The following is a 15,897-nucleotide window of genomic DNA, read 5'->3' on the forward strand; positions in this document are numbered from 1 at the left end:
TCGTCTGCTCCTGTGTTGATTATTCTTTTAGTTCGTCTGCTAGTAGTCTGAAGTGAAGTTTCAAAAGATTTCGTTACTGCTGAATGGACATTAAGTTATTTATTATATTTATTAATGCCTAAAAAGAATGGATAAAGTTATTAGAAGGATCCCACACGTTCTCTCATTAACAAACCAAAACTTTACCAGAAGAATAGAATGGCGCTCTTGGCTCTCTTCAAAAAGCATACCGGCGAATAAGTCGTTGTTATTCAAACCTGATGGCAAAGATAATTATTCAGATAAAGACGATCCATTTACGTTACTTTTGAATAATTTAACGCAGAAAAAAGTTCATGTTAATAATCGTGTCCCTACTGCTTCTTTGGATGAACCTTTAAAGTCATGCACAACACAATTGATGGGAAAACAATTTTCCCGGCACGATTTCTACAACCAATTTATTGAGTGTATTGAAAAGCAGGATACTGACTTTAAATCAGAAGAATGCAATAATCTTATTGAAAATTTGTCAACAACTTTACATCTCCTGAGTGATGAACAACTCATAAAAATCATTGATTGCCTTAGCATCATCCCAGGAAATTATAGTCTAACATTAAAATTGGATGAAGAATGCTGCAAGCGCTCAACAAAATGGGACAAAAATATCTACTTTAAAGCTGCTTGGACATTTCTTCAACTCAAAACTTCCAATCGTCCATTGCATCTACAGAAGAAAATTGTGTTAGAGTTTGCTCAAGAAGTTCAACAAATGACTCCTCAAGAATTGGTAAAGTATTTGGTAATTCTGAAACAATTTCGAAAATTTCCCAAAACAGTTAATAAGATACACATAGAAAATAGACTTTCCAAAGTGCTGGATAGCCTTTCCATCGAAGATTTAGGCCTGGTTTGTTCAGCTTTCTTTGAGTGCAACGAAGCAATAAAAAATCTTGAACTGGTTGGACGACTGGTTGAACGGTTGCTTATTGGTGCAAGCTCCACCGACGATAAAACAGTAGGCTCCATGCTGAAACTCTTTCGAAGGAGCAGCAGTGATCCCGGACATTATGCCAAACAAGTGCTGGATATTCAACCAATGCTGTGCAATCTAGTTCCTAATTGGAATCTTAAAGTTCTTATACAGTTAGCAGCGGTTTGTAGCAGTTTGCTTTTTTATCATCCAGTTACCATCGAGCTAGTTACACAAAAGTTTCTCATTTGTATGAAAGAAGCCCGACTTAAAGACTTGGAACGATTATCTATGGTTATTGCCATGTCTGCTTACCATTCTCCCAGCATTGACCTTTTCTGGGACGCGCTAGGAAAAGAGTTTGCCGGAAAGGAGAGACAAAATGAAATATACCAGTATCCACATTCATTTATTTCTCTAACTAATTACGCCGTTGTAGCGAATCACTATTCCGAGCAACTGTTGCGAATTGCTTTAAGCCCCGATTTTGTAATCCAATCAAAAAGTACGTAATCTTATTCTAGAATGATGATTTTTAAATTAATTAATTTTTACTTTGTTTAGGCTATGCAGAGAAGTTTTCATATCAGAGTACCAAACGTGAATTGTTGAACATAGACTGCTCCTTGGGGATCGAGAGACCAGAATATTGCGGACCAAGATTGTCTCCGATTGATGCAAAAGCATTTGAGAAGGTACAATAAAATAAATGTTAGGGCCAATTTTGGGATAATGATTTACTGTTATTTTTATAGCTGTACAGAAAACCCTTGCCGAATATGGACGACCCAAGCTTATTAAACAGTCATGATGCTTTTCTCGTGTCGCTATTGAATACGGTGAAGGATATTCTTGGAGAAAACAGTCCTGCTTCGTTGGTTTATCTGCAGCCACATTTTACTACGCCAGGTTAGGGTTTCGCGAAATAAATTCCTATTGCATTAACATGATTCACGTTTTTTGAATTTTTTTTAGATATTGTTTTTAGTCTGAATGGCTATAAGGTGAACAAATCTTTTACCTTATCGAAAGACAATTGTGGAGTTCAGCGCTGTGTTTTGGTGGGTGGATCTAGGAACATGTTTTCAAGGTTCAGTGATCAGCCGATGGGTCCGCTGCGGATGAAAGTTCGTCAACTTCAGTGCATGGGATGGAATGTTATTGTGATCCCGTGGAATGAATTTTTTAATGCAAGCAAACGAGATCGACTAGGTAAATTAGCACTAATAAACAACAAAATTCGAGAAACCATGAGAAAATTAAAAAATGATTGAGAATAAATGTAGTTAAAAAAACGTCAATTCAAACTAATAATTTTTACATGGAATTTTACATTATATTTTGAAGAAATGAAGTTGTAGGCCTATTTATCCGTTTACAAAGAACATGCAAAAACGCATTTCTTTTTCTTAATAATGGCTCACATAATTATTATTCGCTCTCATTTCTACCAGTTCGGTGGCGTTTGTTTGAGAGTTTGAGATCACAGGTATCACTGTGACTTAGGCTGCTACACAACTTACAGTTTTTTTTTACTTTCTGACGAGTTGGACCACTTTAGTCCGCTGTGATGCACCCATGCCCAGGTATCCGTACCCGTGGCTTTATTTGATAAGCCTTTGATCATTTTCACTTTCACCTGTCAAACTCAAATTAGTCAGTTTCAGTTACTTTGCACATCCACATCCTGTAAAAATGTATCCGCAGTTATTATGTGGTAATTTTTTGGGGATGACTGACGATAACTATTCCACCAACAAAGCTCACTTGTTATTTTTTCGATAATTGCTTTTTTTTATCTACTAAATGTATTTCACGGAGATGAAAAATATTTGGTTTATTTTCCGTCCGTGGATGCTAAGGGCTGTCACTAGGTGGCTAAATATTTCAGTGTGTTTAGGGATTGAACTATTCAGCTCTAGTGTGTTGGTTAGGATGTAGGGGGGTGGGTCATCAAAGATCAAACTGTCAATGTCAAAGTGCTGAGCATTGACGAAGTATACTTTCTTTTGCTGTCGAGACGCTGTCCGAGTAAGTTTAATTTACTCATTTCTGGGTACTTTCTTAACGTGACATTTTTGATCATAGACATGGTAATTCATCTTTTATTCTTTTTTGAAAAATGTAATTTTTTGTTTGGTTCATTATGTTTAACATTGCCTTTAATTCCTAATTGGCAACTGCTTGTGGCCTGCTATACATTTCCACAAGGTCGTCTCTTGCTGCATAGTGCACGTTTCGTTCCATGCAGAACAGTAAAAGTAATCGTGTTGCTGAACTTTTTAATTTGAGACTTCATTTCTGAATTAAATATGTTACTTTGTTTCAAATAGTAATTGAGTTTTAACATTCTATCAATCATTGAGTAGTAGTAAGCTCTGAGCTTTATTGTGTTTTGTTTTGCAAATTGTTTCAATATCCAGCTGAGTTATGCAAGAGCTTTTGCAGACATACACTTAATTTGTTAGATAGCTCGAGTGGGTTAGCATTTGTCTCAATTTTAGTCGACGTAAAAAGCGTGTGTGCTACCACAGACTAAGAGGGTAAAGACTACGATCGGGGATAGGGCTAAGAGGAATGCTTGAAGCGATGCTCGTCCTATGCCGTATGGTGGCGCGTCGAGCACACTCTACCAAAGCCATTATTTTTCCTTTTTCCCTACTGATATGAGTCTTCACACACCGTAAATTTGTAAGTGAACCATTAATATTTCAATAGTGAATTTTTGTGTAAATATAGCTTAGATACCCCCCATGTTGTGTGAATTTTTTCAAATTTCTATGTGATCTCTAGACACAATCTATAAATTCCATTATTAAACCCCCTTTTTGCCCATTTTCAGGGCCAGGAAACAGCGTTTCACGATTTTCAGGCCCATTTCAGAAAATCTTGAAACGCTGTTTCCTGGGTTTGAAAATGGGCAAAAGGGGGTTTAATAAATGAATTTTTAGATTGTGTCTAGAGATCCCATATAAATTTTAAAAAATTCACACAACATGGTGGATATCTAAGCTATATTTACACAAAAATTCACTATTGAAATATTAATGGTTCACTTACAAATTTACGGTGTGTGAAGACTCATATCAGTAGGGAAAAAGGAAAAATAATGGCTTTGGTAGAGTGTGCTCGACGCGCCACCATACGGCATAGGACGCGCATCGCTTCAAAGGGGTTTATAGCCGTTCGTAGTCTTTACCCTCTTAGTCTGTGGTGCTACTTATGTGTATTTGTTAGGATATGATTTAGACATTGAATTTTTGATTTAGATGACAGATTATAACATTCTACATCTGTACAAGAGCTTTGTAAAAAGATTTTAATCCCCACATGAAGGCTTGTAATTTTTTAAAATAAAACAGTAGTTGCCCTTTTTTCAAATTTGAAAATGTAATTGGTTTGTTTTCCTTTGATTTATAGGATTTTTGGTTTGTTTGATGTTGGAGCTGCTAATGGTGTTGATGCAGCGTTCATGGTGTGAGCAGTGGTTTTGCAGTAATTTTCCAGTCGAGATGTCTTGAAATGGAGCTTGTGCAGACATTCAGTTCAACATCATACTTCAATGTGTTATTTGCCCATGCTGGTGTTCTTGCAGTGTTGAACCGTTGTGCAAAATAGTCGATGTTGCCTGGTGGCTGTCGAGTATGTTTTATCGGCTGCCTTTTGTCGATGTGTCGTCTCGTCACTTGCCACCTGTACACACGTTAAGGTAATGCTTGATGGCTAGTTCCGTATAATTATCGACTTGTAAATGGCTCCAACTTACTATACCGCCAAAGTTGTATGTAAAGCAAAGTGTATGTAATGTTGTATGTTTATTTTTCTGTTTCAGTTACTACACCGAGGCTCAAACTTACTGCATCACCAACGCGGCCGAAAACTACGCCGAAGCGCCTGAGTTATACTCTGCCCCAAGCTAACAACCACAACTGAGGTGGCCGAGTACTTCGTAGCCCCGAATTACTACGTAGCTGCTTCTTCGTACTACGTTGAACTAAAATACTACACACTGAGACTTCAGTCTACAACACCACAACCAACGCTTCACTTAACTACTAAACCGAAGTCCCTTAGTACTACATCGAAAAGGTCGAATATCACATAGCCACGTACGGTGCTCCAGATTACTATCTCGAGGAACCTAAGTATTCAAAAGCTTCTACCAGTGCTCCTGAGTATAATATTCTTGAATATCAAAATTATTTGTGTCTAGTTGATTAAAGGAGAGAAAGGGGAAAGGAATCAGTCGATAGATAATATCCAACACGGTCACAGTAAATGCAGTGCACCATTCGTCATCAACTGCCATCTTTGTTGTATCACTAGTTCGCAATCAAGGGTAAATATTTTTGCTTTACATAGAATTTAAATGAGCTCTACTATATTTTGCTAATATGCCAGTTGTTATTACATATTTATGTTAATTATTGTTTAGGTTACTATGGCGCCATGATGTGTTAGGTGTTGTATCGTTGATGGCTGGGTCAACCGCGGTTTTACCGATGTTTCGTGTGTATGGTGGATATCAAGCGACAGCAGCGAAAGAACTACACCACGTCGCCGCCTTACTACACAAAGTCAACATACGCAACACTACTTACTACACCAAGGAGCTGTTAAATACTCGATACCAAGGCCTCAGAGTACAACAGAAAATTATGCTGCTCCAAGTTTCTACACCGATGTATTACTCTGCCCCGAGTCACATCATGAAGCGCCTGAGTACTACACCGAGTCTTCCAAGTTCTACACCATCAAAGCTCCAAGGTGCAACCTTAGACATAACACTACAATCTACGTTTTTCTAGCTCACCACTCTGATGCTCCAAATTACTTTTCTGCTCACAGCTACACCACCGAGGCTACAGCTTAATACACCACCAAGAGGTTGAATACTACACCGAAGCATCCAAGTACTTCACTACAACCTACTGCTGCCCATTATTCGTCTAACTGCCTCGTGTTAAATCGGTTTCTAATCATAGGTAAATATTCATTTTTATTCCCAGTTGTGGATCAATTCTATCTCATTTTTGGTTGTTGATAAGAACAGTAAATTTTATGTTCATTGTTTCATTGACTAGATATCGCTGATGTTGATGTGTGTTTTGTTGATGGCTGGGTTGATCAATGTTGTACTGATGTCTCCTGGAAATGGCTGATACCAAACCACCACACCGCTGCCAAACTACACAACAACGAGGTCTCCAAGTACTACACCACTGTAGGACGGAATATTACAAGATTATGTATGCTGCTCCTGCCTACTACACCAAGGCCCCTAAACTCTTACTGGTTGTCTACTATAATATTGTGTCGGTCTTGTGTTACATCCGTTTAGTGTATAATTCAGACTATTTGATGGTATTTCGTTTCGCTATGTGGAATATTGCAACTGAGGTTGGTGAAAGTTCTTTGACACGAAGTTAAAACTGCGGTTGTCTCAAGCGATGTTAAGAATATTTACGGAATACTTGAAACTGAAACCTGAAATAACATGTTGAATTTTGAAAAATTAAGTGCTATTTCATCTTGTCATGTATTAACTCATTAAAATATACAATATACAATCAAATTAAACAAATACAAAATCTAAACTTTGATAAATTAACATTTTAGAAAAAAATATTTAAAAATAATTTAATTAAATAAATTATTGTAAAAAAATTTTTAAATATATATTTTATTCAATTCAATTAAATTGAATTAGATTTAATTAAATTAAATAAAATTTTAATTTCATTAGATAAAATTTTGATTGAATTAAATTAAAGTTAATTGAATTAAATACATTTTATTCCCAAAATGATAAAAAATTCAATAAACAAAGCGTCCGGTACAAGACAATTGTTTTATAGGTACAAGTTTTAAAACAATTTATACCCAAATAAAACAAACCTAACTCTTTTGTCTCATTTGGGTGATTAACCAGAGCACTCTTTTCCTCCTGGTTGTCATATTGGTTTTCACCAATGGATGAAGTCCATGATAAGCAGCGAAGGACTTACCCTGTAGGTAGAACATTTATTAGGACAAAAGTTATTTTAAATACAATTTTAGCGACAGAAAGCAATACCTCAAATCAAGATGGCCTGTTTACAGTTTCATGAAGTAAAAGGGGATGTTCAAGGGTAGCAGCCAACTGGTTACCTTGACTGTGTAGTCAGTCCTATTTCTTCAATGGACATGTCTTCTCATAAAGTCTGTCATGCAATGTTAGAAACCTAGGAACCTGAAAATAAAAAATAAAGTCACCTTGTCTATAATTTGTGGTATCAATGTGCTTGTTGTCTATGATCTAAAAGAATAATTAAACTTAAACATTAGATAGACGTAAGTGCAGAAGAATACTTAAAATACAAATAAGAAAGCAACAAAATAAGTTAAGTGACATGACAAGTAAACTTACACACGAAACCACCAATCAGTTATCCAAGGTTCTCTAGAAGATGGAATGAGAGATTGGTCCATGTGTGGGGTTGGTGATCTGGCAAGTCCCATAGAATGATTCAGCCGATAATAGTGATGGATCCTTATAAAAGATGAGAAGAATACATGTTCCAGAAATACTGTACTATAAAGCTAGCATTGGTTGTTACCACTCTGTCATTTGGATGAAATATCACATATTTAGTAGGATACTGTCAGGTTTTTTAACACAATAGTTGACAGCACAGGTTTCATGCACCTTTCACATTTTCTCCTGGAAATGGATGATAAATGATGATGTTATTAAACACATGAACGGTAAAGAACACATGCCAAACAAATTGCACACGAAATCTAGTCAATTTACCAGCGAATTCATTGGGAATTTTCGAAGAAAATAGCTAGCTAAACTTTTGGCAACGAGCCACCATAAGCCCATATCTGACACAACAAACAACATTCTTTCACGCCATCTATTTGTCACACGTCCAAACTCACTATCTAAAGGACTGGCCTTAGATAGTCAAAATAGTCATAAAAGTAATCAAAAAGACCATTTATCTTTGCTTAAAATTAGCATGGAGTCTTTAGAATTCTACAGAGAACAAAGCTCACTTGCTAGTTTTAAGCAAATTTACCGGAAGTATACCGGAAGTAAGCGATAGCTCCTTAACAATTGAGCTGTCGTCAAAATAAACTAAATATTCGTGATCTACGTGAAATTTGGGGTCGAATAGGTGTGATTTAAACGAAATCTAAATTTTGGCCAAAATCGAGAATTTTCCTGAACTATAGTTCAGGAAAATTCTTACGCTTTCGTAAAAAATAAAACATGAACTTTACCACAAATTCAACGAGGATCACGAATATGTGGATCTTTTGTGCGTCAGATGAATAGTTACTGAACTACTGACTGAAATGAGAAAACCGGAAGTAGAAAAAAAAAACACATTATTAAAAATCTAACAAGTGAGCTTTGTTGCTGTAACAAAAATGACAGCCATCACCCAAAATTTCTTCAGAGATGTGCAAAGTTAGCGTATTTAAACTGAGTGGAAAATTATCAAAAGCTATGCTGTCTAGCGTCAGAAAAAAGAAACGTTCAACAGTAACACGAAAAAAAATGTCTGCTCTAACTCGTTGACGGTTGACACTCAATGTCTTAATTGAAAGAGCTAACAAACAAAGGCTTTGATACTCACGTAATATTCTTCCCTTCAAATTTGTATCTCGTCTATCACCAAAAAGCCACCACCGCAGCATCACAAATCACAACAGACGAAATCCCCAAGGTGATAATGCTTCTACAATGAGGGAAGGCAGCTTGACATTCGCTCATTGTCTCATCTGATAGTGACTCGAGATTGTTGACGAAATATCGTCTTCTGCTACCTCTAGGTATCACCCTTTTAGCTTTATTCTGTCATTTTGCACTGTGCCTTTATTTGTGACATCTTTCTTTTTTTCTGTAGGTTTCGATGGCCATTGATAATTGGAGAGCAGCAAAGGAATGTGACAGCTTTGTCTGGGCTAAATGCCCTACTAGATACATAGGCTATGACTAGATAGAATCCTCTTGGGTAACTTTGTCTGCTCCTAAGTTACACACGGTTACACAGTACACATCATAAGTTACTTAAAAAAATCAAAACTAATTTAGAATAGGATTTTGAGGTAAGTTGAACCGTTTTAAATTAATAGATGACACAACATTTTGCTAATGGTTCTTATTGGATTTTTGACTTAATGTTTTCGGAAATTGCAGCTGAAGTTTTCATGTGACCTCGAGGTGCTTGTGGCAATAGAGATTCAATGGTCCAATCAAATAATGCAAGCTATGTCTTTTAAAGCTGAATAGTTTCTACTGTCATTTAATGTTTATAATAATATTTCAGGTAACTTCTTGTGTCAAATCATAGTAAATCTTCAAGATATTGATGCCTTCCCCATATTCAATTCTCTGCTGCTATCTCTTTTGCAGACAAAACCAAAATAATGCCGCTACTCAAGAGGTTGTGGTGTCCACCATTAAGTTCTAATTTAGGACAATGTAACATTGATAGATGAGGTATTGCTTCCTGCTGCTATAGTACAGTTTAAAATAATTTAAATATTCTCTCCTTTCAGGCTAATCCCTCACCACTAATATTTGGGATCTAACAAGAGATTGCTGGAATTGAAGACTGATAATTTGTGTAGATAAATTGTAAGTGCATATCTAGGCTCCCTTCCTTTCTGTAGCCTCGTTTTCCTAACTTATCACTAACCAACGCCCGCCGGTTATCACGCACCCGCTGTGACAATCAGGAGGAAGGTTATGGTCGAACGGGGATTCGGAAGGCGAATGATAGAAGAAAATATTTGGAGGGTTATAATTTTTATCAGCAAGTTTCTATTACCGTTACGTTTATCATTAACATTTTCAGCAAATTTAGTCTAGCATTAGGCAACTTTCATTTACTTAAGTGGCAAACAAGAATAAAAAAGGTTTTGTTTTTATTTTGATGTATTGGTTATATTTATCATTGATATATTAAAAATTAATTAATTTTGTAAACAAACCATGAAACATTTTGACAGTTAAAATAAATGTATAAAATTGTAAAATCCTAGTTGATAACCTTTTATTTATTAACCATGTTACTCAATATTTATGAAAATAAACATATTCTCCCTAATTTTCTCATCATCTTCCCAATCGCGTTAATATAAATTTTTTTAAGAAAAATTCGTCGTATTTGCTGTTTTGTTCCTAGTTATCATATAAACGGTTAACGTAAGTTGCAGACACAAGTATAATCTAACATAATATTCAATACAATTTTCGAAACACCAAACCAGCACCAAGGAAGACGCAGTTTTACTTACTTAAGATCTTTCACCAGCATAGGATGGCTGCAACAACATGCTTTATTGGACAGTAACTATGGGAGCATAGACCTATAACAAAAATGAAATGAGTCTATGAACATCATTGGATTGCTGAATATATCTTTAAAAAAATACTTCCTCTTGTTTCAAATATAGTTAACCCAGATATTCTATCATTTCATAATCACATTCCTGTTGTTAACACATTAACGAAATGCAGCCGACAGGCACCAGGCAACATCGACTATTTAGCACAACAGTACACTGTATGAACACCAAAACGGACTAATAACACATTGAAATATGAACTGAAAGTCTGCAAAACCACTACTCACACCAGTAATGCTGCATCAGAAGTACTGGCCATTCGACAACATTACCAGCTCCAACTTCAAACTAACCAAGGAATCCTGGTTAGTGGATCAGGTCTTTGGAACAGCGGCGACCGAGAAAAGAGATTTAGTTAGAAAATATAATTAAATAAAACTATTCATCCTAAGCATTACCTCAACGTAGTCAACACGTAGCAAGAGACGACACATCGACAAAATGCATCCGATACAAAAATATCCGACATCCATCAGACTACATCAACTGTTTGGCACAGCAATGCAACACTACATAAATACCATCATATGCCAAGAAGGCAAGAACATACTGAAGCATCATGTTGAACTGCAAGTCTGCACAAGTTCCACTTTACTGCATCTGTCAACTAGAAAACCTTGTTCACAAAAAACACCATCACAGCTCAAACACCATACTGCCCAAGGAATTCTACAAAGTAAAAGAACATTAATAAACCAGGAACATTTTCAACATATTCAAATATGAAAAAAAACTGAATTTCAGTTTGATAGAAAAAAATTTACCTCTTTCACAGAAGCTGTCTTACTTATAAACATGAAGTAATTGTTGCCATATCTAAATTCTAAACGAAGAACATGTATTTGGATCACCCATAGATACTAAATACCCATAGATCACCCACATATACTAAAATTTGAGCAAAATGCTAACCCTCTGATTGCTTCAAACCAACAACTTTTCACAAAAGCTGTCATGGAAGCATGAATTACAAACATAAAAAAACAAAATGTTGCCTGATTTAGCTTAAGAGTAACTATTTACGTTATCACGAGATTTCTTCTTTTCATCTCATTTGTCTTTCAACAGACCCTCTTTAAGGCGCATCTTCATGACAAGTTGGCGATAACGTGCACGTTAACACATGAAGAAGCTCAGACTCCATAATCTGTTGATAGAAAAAAAAAACTCAATCACTACCAAAACTTAAGTTAAATGATTTAAATTCAGAAAAAGTCTTTGGATTAAAGAGCTAATCAACACTATTACCACAGATCTTTATCTATGCTATTTCTTGTACGGCTCTACAGTAATTGTGCATGTGAGACACGTGCAACATGCAGCAAGAGACAACATTTTAGGAAAATGTATAGCAAATCCTTGGCAACTTGACCAGGTTTAAATTAGAAGCCGTGAAACCCGTAAATCCCCCAAACAAAATTTGTACAATTGATAACCTTAAACTAAAGCAGGAATTACCTTTTTTGACGAACAATTTTGGAATAAAATACCCAGTAATGACTAGAGGAACCCTTTTCCATCTCGGCCAGCGTGCAGCGTCTGAACTCTGAAAAATTTTGCCGCAGCCGCAGACGAACTTCCGTCAGATTTGGAAAGCAGCGCTGCCAATTTCTATGGAACCAAAAACTTGCTTGTTAAATAAACAAATTAAAAAAACTGTGATGATTTAGTAAAATATATACATGATAAAATCCTTAGTAATTAATTTTGAAAAATTCGCGTATTTTAGTCAATCATCATCGAAAAGAGCTCAATGAGCCCATCCGACAACACGTGGTTTTCTCCACCTCCTTTCAAACCGGTCCGGTAAACTCAGTTCTCCATTTTCATTCTTAAATTCCCTGGCTACCTTATTTTGCGAGAAGAAGTAAGCAGCGTGCTCATCTCGTTTAAAAGAAATCTCTCTTTTCAATATTATTATAGGTATTCATATTCATTGTTCTTTGTATCCATACATTTAAATTATGAATGATTATTTTGATTAATATCAGACCTCACTATTGTTGTTTATGTGACTACAGATTCAAAATGAATCCTGATCATAAATCTCTTAGTGGTATTTTTAATGGAGTTCCCTCTTATCAAGTATTAAACAACCAGAACCAGGAATTTCAAAGTACTCAAAATACTGACTTGGCAAAACTGATTCAGCACGAGGAAAAAAAGTACTGGTCAGTCAAGCCTCTTTTTGTTTGTGCTGCCTTGCAAATAATGTTTGGAATGTTTCTCATCTTTGGCCAAGTATTTTTAATTATTACTACCGAAGAAAAGTACTATTTAATAATAACGACTTTCCAAGGTTATCTTGAACAGTGAAGATTGCACCTCTGCAATAAAAAGTCAGCATTGTTTAAACCAATATATTCATGGTCCATCAACAATCTATGCTTTTTGGTGTGGTGGCATCATCTTCTTCACCGGATTACTGAATGGTCTGGCAACCCAATTCAAAACAAATTTCTTGTAAGTTTTCATGATATGCCAAGCTTGTGTTGTGTCTATGTAATTTCTTTGATTTCATAGGTTGGTGGTTGCTTCCTTTTTATGTGTAGTTGGATATGGAGTTAGTCTATGCAGTTTAATTATGAGTGCTGTCTTTGCTCAAATATTTGAAGATGGTATATTACTGTTATTCTTTCACGCCTAATTTGTTGAAAATAACATTAGAATTGTTCTCTTCACAGATACGCAGAAAGTTGTTCTTGTTGGCATGGCAGTGGTCTCCGGATTGAATTTCTTCGTTTTCATCCTTACGTCGGCGTTATTCTGCCGCGCTAGCTGCTCATGTTGCCAACCTCGTGTAAGATCACCTGACTCCTTGTTTTTTTTTAGCAATTTACATAATTATTTTCGTGAACTTTAGACTCCAACCATAATGTACCTCTCGCCTGTTGATGACTCAACCCAGCAACAGAATGAAGCCTTCAATTTACCGGCTTAATCGATCAAGGTCAAAATCCGTCTAAAATGGAAAATCGCTGACCGATTGATCTTCGAATTCTTCTTTTGATTTCAGAATGACTCCAGTATTATTATCAGTATTTTGTTATAATTAATCCAGTTTTGTTGGAGAACTTCTGAATAAATCCAGAAATGAAATTTGTCAAGTTAAGAGCTGACTGTATTTTTAAGACTTATTTCAACACAGGTTAGCTCATAGTTCAGGGGAAATACGTCTTCTAAAAGGAAACATTTACAAAAACAACGCTCACAGTATGTATAAATTAATACAATTTTTTTCCTTCTCTTTCACATTGAGGATCAACAATGAGAATTGTACGGGGAAAGCCGGACGGCGTCTTCATAAGTCGGAGGTGGCTGTTCGTCCCATAGGTCGTAGTAAGAAGCAGGTATCGTTACATCCAAATCAATGATGAATACATCGACAGCTTGACTTGTTACATTTTGCCTCAGGTCTGGTGGTTCTATTGCAACTGGATGATTTTTATTCCTTCCATCTTCTTTCCTCTTGCGAAGATTCGAGCACAGACTCATCAGCAAACGGATCGCAGCTACAGCAAAGAATACGAAGGCCACCAGCAGGTACACTTCACTCATTTTTAGTCAAAATTAGCACACAAGTGTTTGATTTAAGCTGATGCACAATATTCCTCTAGTTTTTTCGATTTCCTTGCGAATATTGTATTTTATCTGGAGGTTTGGAGGACAGTTTTTCCAAGCACGTCCACCTACTTTCCCAACACTTTACAGATTTACGTAAAGATTTGAAAACGTATCAAAAATACTTTCACTCAAGTCCCGCACCAAGTTGGATAACTTGAGGCTGCAAGTGAAAGTAACGAAATATTTTTGATACGTGTAAGCCAATCCTGTTTCTGACCTCCCATTGGACGAATTGTTCCCTATTCATTCCAAGAACTTTCTGAAACCGCTTTCAAATTTAGAAACCGGTTTTATATATTGAGCATCGGCTGTGTCAGCCAAGTCACGAAGCAACTTTGTGGTAGTTTTTGATTGCCTTTATCGCATTAGATTTACTCCCTGTATCGTTTTTCAAGCGTCAATTCATCATGTAGCCGGAATTTTTTCTGTTTTAATGGGTTGAAGCCAGTGGAGGTAGTTTAACAGCGTCGTCATAATCAGGCGGAGGCATTTCTTGGTTCAGGCATTCGTATGATGGAGGTTGTGCTTCGATCCTCCGTCCATCATTAGAGCTGTCGACACTCAAGTCGATGACGAAGATGTCACTGTTTCCGCGTCGAGAGCTTTCCCTTTCGGAAGTGCTGGAGTAGGACGAATTTTTCTTCATACACCCACCATTTTCACGATAACTGGAGTAAAAACAAGTCACGAGAATGCGCAGTATCAATAGAAACACGAAGATTATAGTAGCAATGTTATACGATTCCATTATTGCCGTATAAAAGTATACGAGTCAAGATTCACTAAATTACAGGCAATTCAAGTGCAGATTAGTCCCAAGTTAAAAAATGTTTACTGCCCAGTTGCTTACACGACGTGCTACTTTAGAGTATCACATACGTATGCCTTGCAATCGCTGCTCGTTCAAACGAAATTAAAACTGCTCCGAGAGATAGCATATTGATCAAAGTTCAAAAAGTTCCGCACTACATACATGAATACATTCGAGCACACAAGCAGCTTGAAGTAAACAAGGGAGGGACGTGCGTATATTGGAAGCGAGAGATAAGGACAATTGCGGTGCATAGTAGAAAGTTGTTTTTTTATGTAACGTGTTATCTGATTTGGTTATCAACTTTTAGTGGCAAGTTCATTGCCTCTCCACTACTTTCCAACCACTTCACGACACCAAAAATTGAAGACCTTTCTCACATTACAATAACTAGAATTTGAGGGATTAAAGACGAGCTCGCCGTCTGCATCGAAATTCCGAACGTGATTCACATTTAATGAGTCGAGGTCTAATGGGAAAAAAGTAGCGTTCTAAAAATATCGGGCCAGAACGGACCGGTTTCGGATATGTTTTGTTTTTCCGTGTTGTATCCGCACCTTTGTTTACATTCCAATGTCCCCCTTTCAAAACAGTCGAGTCGTAGTTAATACAGCCGTACAACGAAGAATTAGTAACTAAAATCCCCCGCTAATTTTACTTGATAGGTCTCTCCCATTGGGATTTTGAAAATGAAACGTAATCCCTGACAATAGACTGGTGATGATGCTCACTTGAAACCCAATGTTCGCAAGAGTTCTCCAACCTTGTTAGCGTGAACTTTTGATCTTGATATTGTTCTGTCATGAGTCGTATGACGAAGAAAAAAGAAAAACGCTCGCCAAATAAGTTCCATCTTTTAACTTTTTTCTTACAGCTTTCAATTTAATTACTAGTGTCGATACTACAAGTCGACTGGGAATATCTCTCTTGCCCGAGTGCGAAAAGAAGATGGATGGATTATATCCCATGATAGCAGATTTTTCTACCATAATGTAATAAATTTCTTAGAAAAAAGCCGATTGATATAAGAAAGAGATTACTCGATATTACTCTGCTGCACCGGGCTGAACAGATGTCGAGTTTCACATAGAAGTGCACG

The 15,897-nt window shown here is 36.5% G+C and overlaps 2 protein-coding genes and 5 long non-coding RNA genes across 13 annotated transcripts; 4 read left to right on the forward strand and 3 right to left on the reverse strand.

Annotated features, from left to right (window-relative positions):
- On the forward strand, positions 1-2,256 carry LOC124191124 (FAST kinase domain-containing protein 5, mitochondrial-like). Its single transcript, XM_046584137.1, has 4 exons — positions 1-1,460; positions 1,520-1,650; positions 1,711-1,864; positions 1,931-2,256. Exons 1-4 carry the CDS (start codon positions 128-130, stop codon positions 2,227-2,229), a joined length of 1,917 nt encoding a protein of 638 aa, XP_046440093.1. The 5' UTR covers positions 1-127; the 3' UTR covers positions 2,230-2,256.
- Positions 1,678-2,809, reverse strand: LOC124191127. Its single transcript, XR_006873296.1, has 3 exons — positions 2,289-2,809; positions 1,977-2,178; positions 1,678-1,888 (listed from the first exon to the last, which is right to left on the reverse strand). It is a non-coding gene; the product is annotated as an uncharacterized LOC124191127 (long non-coding RNA).
- Positions 2,810-2,889: 80 nt separating this feature from the next.
- On the forward strand, positions 2,890-6,530 carry LOC124191126. 5 transcript variants are annotated; one of them, XR_006873294.1, is made up of 8 exons: positions 2,972-2,986; positions 3,186-3,216; positions 4,376-4,664; positions 4,788-5,100; positions 5,169-5,294; positions 5,391-5,722; positions 5,804-5,940; positions 6,040-6,530. It is a non-coding gene; the product is annotated as an uncharacterized LOC124191126 (long non-coding RNA). The 5 variants fall into 5 exon arrangements; XR_006873292.1 differs by lacking the exon at positions 3,186-3,216 and having other exon boundaries at positions 2,890-2,986; XR_006873295.1 differs by lacking the exon at positions 3,186-3,216 and having other exon boundaries at positions 2,926-3,048; positions 5,179-5,294.
- Positions 6,531-6,733: 203 nt separating this feature from the next.
- On the reverse strand, positions 6,734-8,704 carry LOC124189766. 2 transcript variants are annotated; one of them, XR_006872649.1, is made up of 5 exons: positions 8,587-8,704; positions 7,555-7,658; positions 7,365-7,487; positions 7,032-7,187; positions 6,734-6,964 (listed from the first exon to the last, which is right to left on the reverse strand). It is a non-coding gene; the product is annotated as an uncharacterized LOC124189766 (long non-coding RNA). The 2 variants fall into 2 exon arrangements; XR_006872648.1 differs by lacking the exon at positions 8,587-8,704 and adding an exon at positions 7,752-8,038.
- Positions 8,655-9,848, forward strand: LOC124189767. Its single transcript, XR_006872650.1, has 4 exons — positions 8,655-8,782; positions 8,857-9,058; positions 9,150-9,279; positions 9,366-9,848. It is a non-coding gene; the product is annotated as an uncharacterized LOC124189767 (long non-coding RNA).
- A 145-nt stretch (positions 9,849-9,993) lies between these two features.
- LOC124191327 lies at positions 9,994-10,755 on the reverse strand. Its single transcript, XR_006873373.1, has 3 exons — positions 10,591-10,755; positions 10,391-10,519; positions 9,994-10,324 (listed from the first exon to the last, which is right to left on the reverse strand). It is a non-coding gene; the product is annotated as an uncharacterized LOC124191327 (long non-coding RNA).
- Positions 10,756-12,128: 1,373 nt separating this feature from the next.
- Positions 12,129-13,475, forward strand: LOC124191326. Of its 2 annotated transcripts, none has more exons than XM_046584494.1 (6): positions 12,129-12,286; positions 12,385-12,604; positions 12,663-12,826; positions 12,887-12,981; positions 13,048-13,163; positions 13,227-13,475. In XM_046584494.1, the coding sequence occupies exons 2-6, from the start codon at positions 12,392-12,394 to the stop codon at positions 13,302-13,304; spliced, it is 666 nt and encodes a 221-aa protein (XP_046440450.1). In that variant the 5' UTR covers positions 12,129-12,286; positions 12,385-12,391; the 3' UTR covers positions 13,305-13,475. The 2 variants fall into 2 exon arrangements, with proteins under 2 accessions (XP_046440450.1, XP_046440452.1); XM_046584496.1 differs by having other exon boundaries at positions 12,147-12,286; positions 12,355-12,604.
- The last annotated feature ends 2,422 nt before the right edge of the window (positions 13,476-15,897 follow it).

The sequence above is a fragment of the Daphnia pulex genome, chromosome 3, assembly GCF_021134715.1.
Source record: "Daphnia pulex isolate KAP4 chromosome 3, ASM2113471v1".
NCBI lineage: Eukaryota > Metazoa > Arthropoda > Branchiopoda > Diplostraca > Daphniidae > Daphnia > Daphnia pulex.